Here is a 10,250-nt window from a genome sequence, read left to right on the forward strand (position 1 = left end):
GGGGTGAAAGTGCTTATTTTGGGGCAGAAGAACGTCATTCGTTTCAAAATCAACCCCACACCCACGGACACAGCAGCGCCGCTCTACGAGAGGCGGGCGAGCCGAGGGCTCGCACCGAGCAGGCAGCCTGCCCCTGCCCCTGCCCCTTCCCCTGCCCCCGCCCCCGCCCCGGCCCCGGCGCCCCTCACGCCACCGAGCGCGCTTCCTGACAGAGGGAACCGCCTCAGCCCCTTCCGCGCCCGGGCCGGGCTGCTCCTCACCGCTCCCCCTGCAGCCGGCAGACAGCGGCGGGGCGGCCGCCTGACAGGCCTCGCTCGGCGGCACCCGTCCCGGGCCGTGAGGGGGGCCGAGGGGCCGGGCCGGGCCGCCCCTCACCGCAGCCTCACCGCCGTGCGCGCGTGGGGGCGCCCGGCAACGGAAGCCGGCGGCGCCAGTGCGTCAGTTCCGGGGCGGGCCGGGAAGTGGCCGTTTGTTTGTTGTGGGGGCCGCCATGGTGTGCGAGCAGTGTGAGTGCGGGCGGGCGGGCGGCCGGGGGGGAGGGAGGGGGGGTCGGCCTTCCCCTCCCCTCCCCTCCCCTCCCCTTCCCTTCCCTCGGGGGTCCCGGGCGTCCCTTGAGCTCAGCATCATCATCATCATCATCATCATCAGCAGCAGCAGCATCAGCAGCAGCAGCAGCAGCTACGGGGCCCGGGCTGTATAGGGCGGGCTGTAGGTGGTGGTTCCGGGAATGTCTGTGTGTGAGCTGTCATTCTCCCGCAGGCAGAGCTTGTTGTGAGCATTAACGTAGCGTCGTTTTAATTTTTTCCCTTCGTAATGTTTCCTTACGTAGGTGAGAAGAAGCTCGGTACGGTAATCACTCCCGATACGTGGAAAGATGGTGCAAGAAACACTACAGGTAATCTTGGGGAGGTTTAACGCTTGTTTTTCAGGTATCTTAAAGCCAGTTGGGCACCTGAGCTATCTTAGGATCTTAAGGCTAAAATTTGAAATAGTTAATCCGGTTAATTTTGAACTGTAGTTTCCCTCCTATGCTAATTTAATGCATTGGCAATTTATTTACCCTGAGCTCTTCGGTATTGAACTTGTCTGGGGTTTTTTTCCCTCATATGGAATGACAATACGCAAACAGAGTGCAGTATAAAGTATTTTGTTGTCCTGTGCTTTAATGCTGCGCTGTATGTTTTATCTCTCTTTGTGACTTTATTTGGATGTGTAAAAGCTGTAAGCTAAGCTTTTAAAGTATTGTTGGAACTGGGAAATTTATTGGTTTATGGTTTTATTCTTTTTGTAGAAAGCGGTGGCCGCAAGTTAAATGAAAACAAGGCATTGACCTCGAAGAAGGCAAGGTTGGTATTTAATACTGATTTTGGCTAAAGAAATCAGTTTGCTGTAACTGAGGCCTGTTTCCTGCATATCTGGGCAACTGCTCAAAACTTGTCCAAAATACACTTAAAAAAAAAATTGTGGGGATTATGACATTCAATTAGTTGGTAAAAATATTTCCATACATATTTCATTGGTGCTTTCTGCTGAATCAAAGGGCCTGGGCAACTATTTTACTGCAGTTCTCACTGAAATTGTGAGGGTTTGATGCTTTTGTTAGGAGAGGAGCTGGGAAGGCTTATTTTCTGTGCCAAGATTGCTGGTACAATCTCTTGAGCATTTTCTTAATGTCTGGGGGATGTTCTGTTATGCAAGGGGGCAAGGCGCTGCTGCAAGGTGTTTAAGTTCAAAATGGTCTAGTATATTAATAAAAAGACACATTTTTAGTTCTGCTTTTGTTAAGTTTTTGTCCATAATGCAAGAAATCTCTCTTAATGGGGAAAGTGGGAGCTTTTCTGTAGTCTTCGTGTAGCCTATTAGAAATAATCCTTGTATCTCCCTTTTCTGAATTATAGTTTTTGCTGGAGTTTCTGTCTGTGCCCTCTGGCTTAGACTTTTCAGAATGAGGCAGAAGAAATAACTTTATTTCAAGGTGTATAAATAAAATACTTTCTCTTTTTCCCAGGTTTGATCCTTATGGAAAGAACAAATTTGCAATATGTCGGATTTGTAAGAGTTCTGTCCATCAGCCAGGGTCTCACTATTGTCAAGGATGTGCCTATAAAAAAGGTGAGTTTCACTGAGTACCAAATTACCCCAGTTTGGTTTGAAATTAGAGAGGAAGTGGAACTTTTGAATTTGCTTTGCCTTACAAAGAGAAGACTAAGATGAGATTTAATTGCTATCTTCAACTCCTAATAGGAAGGCATAGAGAAGATGGAGTCAGACTCTTCTGAGGTGCACCGGAATAGAATAAGAGACAACGTACATAGGTTAGAATGTGGAAAAATCTAATTACATACAAGGAAAGCAGTTTTCACTGTGAGGGTGGTCAAATATTGCAACAACAGGGACCCACGGAGGTTGTGGAACCTCTGTGGGAGGTATTCAGAGCTCGACTTGAAAAGCCCTGAGCCAGCCTCATCCAAGTCGGCCGTGTTTGGAGTGGGGCAGGGGCAGGACCAGAGACTGCTGGAGATCCTTTCCAACCAAAGTTGTTCTGTGATTCTGGTTCTTTTAGAATGTTTCTGGTATCTAAAGCAGTAGAATTGGAAGAATAACTGTAAGCTTAATCTTGGCAATTGCATAGAAAACTGTCATCTGGAAAGTTTGATTTTTCTTAGTTTTAAAAAAAAAAAAATTGATTTTGTAAAACTCAACTGCTTGTTGCAGTCCCTTTTCTGCTCCCTTCTCCCCTGTCGCCTTTTTATAATAGCTAAATCTAAAACTCTGATTAGTGGCCTCAAAAAACCCAAAACAAACCCTACCCAAAATCAAACAAAAAATTCTGAAACCAAAACCCAAACACCCCAGACCTATCTGCCCCCCCCAAAAAACCCCCACAAAACAACCAAAAATCCAACTTCTGATCTTGGTAAAACAATATATATATTGTTGGAGAGATATATATATCCCTGGAAGCATTCAAAAAACGTGTAGACGTGGCATTCTGGGACATGGTTTAGTCTAGTCTACCCTTGATTGGTTTAGTGTGGACTTGGTGGTGTAGGTTAATGGTTGGACTGGATGATCTTAAAGGTCTTTTCCAACCTGAACGATTCTATGATTCTATGAATAAGCTAGCTTAACAAAAGTAGAATACCTGGGGAGTACAAGGCAAAGAGAAAAAAAATAGAGTTGTAAAAGCAATTAAGAAAGTGTCTCTGAAGGCAAATCATGCTCATGGCTGTCTTTGTGCCTGCATGTATTCTTAAGCCACTCAGTGGCTTAACATAAGCCATTGAAAGGTTCATTTCTCTAAAAGGAGTCTCTGGTTCAGTTGTGAACACACTTGATGCATTGTAAGTCAAGCCTGGCTTAAGGTGAAGCTGAAAAATGAGAGGAATATAATCATCATCCCTAGAAAGCAAGAGATTGCACTGCACAGTACATAATATATCAAATCTTTCTGTACTTACGAGTTACATGTGAATGAGTGTAGTGAAATTCTGCTTATACCTGGAAGCTTTCTATCTCCCGTATTCATAATAAGTCTTCAGTATCGTTAAAAATGGTTCAAAAATTCCTTGGGGGGAAAATATCAATTTCAAGCAAATTTGATGGAGAGCCTTAAGGATATAAAACTTTTACTAGTCTTGTGATTTTGAGTAGGTAATCAAAAGGGCTCAAACTTGTAATTCCTGGAGGGGAAAAAAAGCAATGCGAACTCAGGTACGTTATTAATACCGAAGAATCCACATAGCACACAGATATGGGTTGAACCCATTGTTAGATGTAGAGCTACAGCTAACCAGTAGTAAGTTTTGTTTATGAAATTACTTTAGTTGTTCTATAAGTATGTACTGTGTCACTGAGTCGGTGGTTTAGCAGTCTGCTGTAGGAGGGTTGCCTTTTCTAGTTGCTAGATGCTCACCAGATGGTTGCCTGAATCCAATATGATAGAACCTTGTTCTCTTTCTTAAATTTACAGCTGGTTTGGGTGGGCTTCAGGATTTCATAGAATCAGAAAGCTTTGGGTTGGAAGGGACCTTTAGAGGTCATCTAGCCCAATGCCCCTGCAGTGAGCAGGGACAGCTGTAACCAGATCAGGTTGCTCAGAGCCCCGTCCAACCTGACCTTGAATGTTTCCAGGGATGGGGCCTCCACTGCCTCTCTGGGCAACCTGTTCCAGTGCTTCACCGCCCTCATTGTAAAAAATTTCTTCCTTATATCCAGTCTAAATCTACCCTCCTTTAGTTTAAAACCATTACTCCTTGTCCTGTCACAACAGGCCTTGCTAAGGTTTTGTCTTTGTTCTGCTTGTGTATCCTTCCAGTTTGGATCTGGTTTCTTCATAAAATTCAGAGCTCTTAAGTGCTTTAGGTTCTAGTTCTGGCCATCAGAGACGTGGTTGTGGCATGTTTCTTGAAGCAAATGCAGTCATATGGCTTAGTGCTTCAACTGTTGCATATCTATGAAATTGAGAGGCAAACTAAAGTTAATTACTCCTCAATTTAGACCTGAAGTGAATGGCTTTTGGGGCTGGATTTTGCTCTCCAAAGTAAATCATGTGGCATGTTCCCTGCTGTTCTCTTTCCTAATGGAGTCTTACATATGTGCCCAGTTACATGGTGTCAATATATGAAAGCACACGATTTGGAGAGAGTTAACAGGAATAGTTGCCACTTGACATTTTTTTTTTTTGTCTGCTGATGAATGGTCTTGTAAAATGAGATGCAGCCCTACCAGACAAAAGATTTAGCACCTTTCTGCTTTAGAAGAGGGAAACACTGAGACAACCCGCGCCTCTGCCCCTGCCAAACTTCTGTACTTTTTGCTGCTCTAGTCTTCTGACTTGCCACTCTTTGGGTTTAGGTCAAAGTCCTCTGGGACATCAGTGGTCATCTTTACTTCAACTCTCAAGTATTGCTGGTGTCCATTGTTTCTCACTTCTCTGTAAATAGCTTAATTCTGTGAAACCATATTATTCTCAACTTTCTCAGTTGTCTGAAGGTCCCCACCTGTTAATCTTCCATTTAGCAGTCCGTTTGTTGGTGACTATATTTTCTTAGCCTAGCTACTCTCTGTCCATCTCAGGCCTCGGTTTGGCTACAGGACTTACAAAGTTTAATAATACACCATTTTACCTGTTTGCCAGATGGGAGCCTTTCCTGGCTCTCTTCCAGTGTTCCAGCAAATTACAGATGCTTTGGGCAGTGTTGTGAATCATAATGCTCTCAAAATAGAGCCTGTTTTTTAAAGTGACAGTATTACACATATGCTCCAAATACTAATTTGTATTAGAAGTCATATTATTACTTCTGAATTTGCAATATCTGGTGAAAAAATGCACAGATAGATTGTCAATGAGAACCCATTTAAACAATTTTTTGAAAATGATCTTTACAAAAACATAGCAACTATGTTTTTGAAGAAAAACTTTAATGATTTTAAAATCATTTACACACCTTTTGTGTGCTTACAGGCATCTGCTCAATGTGTGGCAAGAAGGTCTTGGATACAAAGAACTACAAGCAAACTTCTGTCTAATTGTATTGATTAGTCTTTTTATGAACTTCTACTTCTGTGTCTTTGCACGGTAACTTTTCTCTAAAATCATTTGTGAGTTACTTTGTGGAAGATAATACATTCACTTGGAATGAGACGAGAAGTAAAGAGTGATTGTTTGCCTAGAAATGTACATAATATTTGGTTTTTGTTGATTTAGCACTATTGTTAACTGGTATTTGCAGGTAATGGTTTGCAGCAACTGATACAGTTCCGTGTGAATGAGAAGATCCTAGTTGATAGGTTGAAACTATGTAACCATCATAACACAGATCTTTGAGATTAACAGTTTTATTCTTTTGTCGTATCTTGCATCTTCTGCTTGTCTGGTAGTAACATTTTATAGATGTATAAACTATGAACTTGTATCACCTCATTTAAGTAGTATGTTCATTTAGTTCTATGCCTATAGGTATTTATAATTACTGTCACTCCAGACTATTACATCCTCCCCTCTAAGTATTGCCCTTCAGATTTTAATGCAATTGTCCTGTTGAGTTTTGTTTCTGCCTACAGTAGGGTTGGTTAAATCACAAATTGTTAAACTACTGAAATCTAGTGTGTCACTCTGCCAGTTCTTACTTTGGCAGTAGGACTGCTTAGCTATTCCCTTGTTAGCCTCTAAGGAGGCTTTACATACAGCATCTGGTGACCCAAGGCAATAAAATAATGAGCATCAGCCTCTAATGCTAGGTCTCAGTCTCATCATTTCCTAAGTTAGTCTGGCTTTCAAATACTTGGTTTGAAACTGGGTCTTGAATTCTGTGATGTAATCGCTTATATACTTGTCAAATTTGAAAGATCAAAACAGACTGCCTTCTCTTCAGCATTGGTTTGATATAAGACTTGAAGCCAGCCTCTCTGAACATGAGAGGCTGAGTGTGGCTCTGCATTTCTTTTGTCCTTTGCTTAGTTTCTACATAAGAAAGCAATTCTGTTGTGGAGAGTTAGTTAAGTGTTCACTGTGCATGCACTTTAAAGGAAAAGAATGGTAGTCTTAATTCATGGTGGGGTTTTAACTAGACCTATTTAAGTGTTTATTCCTCCCAGCAATCTCCTCTTGGCAATCTGTTATGCTTTTGCAATTTTCTTTCAACTGTAACAGAAAAACTATCAATGGGAATTTCCCTATGAATAGATACTCTGTTTTAGGTTTTCCTTTGTTCTCATCTATTACTGAGACAACTGCATGACTAATGGAGGCTGAAAAATTGCTGTTCTTTCTATGTGTTAGTGGGAGAAAATAAAGAATACTAGGGATATAGTTATTCTCTATGCTCTTAGCTCCTGCCATGCTGTGGTTGTGCTGTAAGTAGCCCTCTAAAGGGGGTTGCCTGACATTTCCTGTCACCCTTAACTATCCATTATTGAACATTTGTCACCAACGTTTCTTGTTCCAAATGTGTTGACATCCTGCAGTTGCTAAAATGGTAATTCTTTTCACCATTTTATATTTACTAAGAAGCTTTGTCGGGATAGTGGAATGAGCTGGGTCCCCCAAAAGAAGAGAGGAATGCTGCTTTTCGTTTTTAAAGCTTTGCCTACCTTAACAATTGAATGGAGGTACATGGATTAGCTAGCTGGTGATAGTTTGCAGCCTGCAAAGTTATTTCCATATGGTGGTGGCCACTTGTTTCCAAACACATCAAGGAGTTCTAATATTAGTGTACATCTCTATGGCACATCCTTTGTATGGATGAAAAGAAAATGTCTATAATTGGCTTCAAGTTTTGCAGCAAGTGCTTGTCAGCAGAGTGTGTGGCAATTTCAGGTGGCAGGTTCTCTGATATTCTCTGAACTCTTCACCCTTTATGGGTGTGTTCTGTAAGAATGATAAGATTGATTTTTTGCTATTCTGTGAACAAAATTTATTTTCTTGTCTTCCTAAAACTTGCCAGTATTTCTATTTTGAAAGCATGATTTAGTAATTCTTGAATACATGGTGTGAACTGAATGTTTACTGCACTCTGTAAATATTGGCAGTGAATGAACTGTTACCTCATTTTGTAACTGATTTAAGAACAACAGGGATTTAAATAATATGATCCTTTGTTCACATTTATTTTGTGAATAGAGCTTTTATGCACCTGTATTCTATTACTGGGCAGCTGCTTTTGCATGTTAGAATGAAGGAGGACAGGTTTTGTTTGGGGTTTGTTTTATTTTTTTTTTTAATAGTGGATACAAACAGTGGTTTGTTGTTCTCATGGTTTGTACATGCTTGGGATCTTCCATCTGTAGCTCTCAAACCTTCTTAGCCTCATGAGAGGTTCAGTTCCTGAGATCTGTAAAATTTGCTGATGTAACAGTCAACTTTCAGAAAAGCCCATTTTCCAAGCATTGTTTTGGAGACCCATTGTTTTAAATTTAGATCACGAGCCCTCTCCTGCACCTCTGAGATGCACCGCAGTTCAAGGCAATCTTGGCAAAGAAGCACTTCAAGTTAGCTTTTAAACTTATATACACCTTCAGTATAATTGAATTGTCATATGAAAACATTTTTGTTGATACTAAAAATGTCTTGTTAGCATAGGATGCCTTTCCTGAGACATTATGCATTGAAAAACAAAAGAAAATCTGTAATGGAAAGTTGCCATTTTTGTTTAATGTACTGAAAAGAACACATTAATGTTCCCAGATGATCAGGCTGTCCTCTAAATCACAAGTTACATAAGAGATTTGTGCTGCCAAATTTAGTAGGATTAGAATTTTCCCTAGTACTGCTGAACTCCTATACTGTCCTTGCTCTTTCTGCATGGTCATTGGCCAGAGCTATTACTGAGCTAAGTATAAGCAACATTTTGATGCAGATTATTGAGAGGAAAGAACAGATTAGCTATAAAAATGCTACTGTGCCTGTAGCAGCCAGTCAGATGAAAATTGAACAGGAACTGTTGAAGGGTCCTTACTGTGTCAGGGTGTTCTTACATTCTTCCCCATGTTGGGGGTGGTTTATTTTGGGTTTTTTTTTTAACCCTGTTCTTTTTGCTGCAGAAGCTGGAGAAAGGACCATCCAGGATAGTCATTTGGCAATATTGGTCCAAGCCATTAGGACTGTTTTAATTGTTTACGTGTAGAAATGTGGGGGTTTTTTTCCCCTTCTAGGTTTATTCTGTTCCTCCATTATCAGAAGGATAGCAAGAAAGACTTTGTCTTCTATACAGGGATGTTACTGACTGCTTTGCAACCAGTTTTTCTTGAGAATGGCCCAGACTTGTACCAAAATCTCTTATTTATAATAAGAGATGTACAGGTTTCAGATGGTAAGTCTGTTGCACCTACATGCTTGTTCTGGTATCACTCCTGTCATCAGCCCATCTCTCTGCAGTGCCTCAGATTGCTCAGCTAGTACAGAACTGGAATATTTGTGCATCGCTCAACCCAGAGACACTTAGGCCAGGACCCTCTGCCAATTTCACCATCATAAATTCTGGGCAAGAATGACTGGTGCCTTTGTATTATCAGTGGACATAAGAGGTATGTGCAAAAATTAAAAAACAATAGATTGAATTAAGCAGCTGTTTGAAGTAGTGCAATGAACCATGTTGCTATATTTTCCTATACAAAGCTGTAAGTTTCCCAGACACAGAAAGAATCCCCAGCATGCGAGATTAATTATTGATTGAAAGACAGCAAGCCAAGAGCAGGAGCTGTGGCTCTTTACATCTGGCATGGGAAAACTTAGTTCGTGATAGGGCCCCTACACTGAGAATAAGATTCTGGGGCTAATAAAATCTTTAAAAACCCCCTCAGACAAGTCATTGTTTTCCCTGGATTGAAACTGGGCTTCCTGATCTCCTATAAGTATATATGGCCTAAAGATGGGCCCCTTTCTGTCATTTGCCTTGGATGTTGGAGAATCCAAGAGTGGGTTTTGGGATGTTGCTGCCCAGTCGCTGACTTACTCGTTGCTTAATAGAACTATCTGCTAAGTGAGCACTGGTTCAGCATGGGAGCATGCAGGTATCTCTTTTGCTTACAGTATCTTACCAGATCACTGGTTTAGAAAAAAAAAATGTGGCAGGGTGCAACACGCAATACTGGTGACAGGGAAGCGTGCCCTGAATATCATGAGAGAATGAATGTATTGCCGCATCACAGCTGAGGTTTGCTATTAAGCAAAAATATTTTTGCTCTCCCAATCAGCAAACTGGTTGGACAATCTGATAAAGCATGATGACAGCCCTTACAAATAACAGAGCCAAATGTTTCTTTTAGTGAAGATTATAAATGTGCCTCGTGAAGACCAGTTGGTTTTGAACTGCTTGTCTTTCTCCCAGACTTGTGCTTTTATGGAAGAAGTGATCATCTGAAATTCATCAGAAACTGATTTTTTCATCAACTTTTATGGATGGGGCCATAGTTCACTTCGCAGAACTTGCATGAGGTATACACGTGCCCATCATATCTGGCTAATGCCTGCAGAAAATGTGAGTTCTCTGTTGACAAGGAGTGCTTACTTCACCCACTTAAGGACAACAGGAACAGATGTGTTGAAGGGACCTAGAAGAATTTGTTTGAAATCTTGCCAAGAAACCAGAGGAAGAGCTGAGTGGAGTATTCTCCGTGTGAATATTGCTGGTAAAGATTACTTTCTTACATGGTTCATGAAGACACTTCTGACGCTTGTTTTCTTGCCTTGCTGCCATTCATTTGAGATAAATAGCAAGTAGATTTTCCAGGCACCATTGAATTGATGG

At 41.4% G+C, this 10,250-nt stretch overlaps 1 protein-coding gene across 2 annotated transcripts; it reads left to right on the top strand.

Annotated features, from left to right (window-relative positions):
* Positions 1–462: 462 nt before the first annotated feature.
* On the top strand, positions 463–8,998 carry CRIPT (CXXC repeat containing interactor of PDZ3 domain). Of its 2 annotated transcripts, none has more exons than XM_075707438.1 (5): positions 463–506; positions 830–895; positions 1,292–1,346; positions 2,009–2,112; positions 8,879–8,998. In XM_075707438.1, the coding sequence occupies exons 1-5, from the start codon at positions 491–493 to the stop codon at positions 8,992–8,994; spliced, it is 357 nt and encodes a 118-aa protein (XP_075563553.1). In that variant the 5' UTR covers positions 463–490; the 3' UTR covers positions 8,995–8,998. The 2 variants fall into 2 exon arrangements, with proteins under 2 accessions (XP_075563553.1, XP_075563554.1); XM_075707439.1 differs by lacking the exon at positions 8,879–8,998 and adding an exon at positions 5,468–5,926.
* The last annotated feature ends 1,252 nt before the right edge of the window (positions 8,999–10,250 follow it).

Source organism: Pelecanus crispus, chromosome 3 (assembly GCF_030463565.1).
Source record: "Pelecanus crispus isolate bPelCri1 chromosome 3, bPelCri1.pri, whole genome shotgun sequence".
In the NCBI taxonomy this organism is placed as follows: domain Eukaryota; kingdom Metazoa; phylum Chordata; class Aves; order Pelecaniformes; family Pelecanidae; genus Pelecanus; species Pelecanus crispus.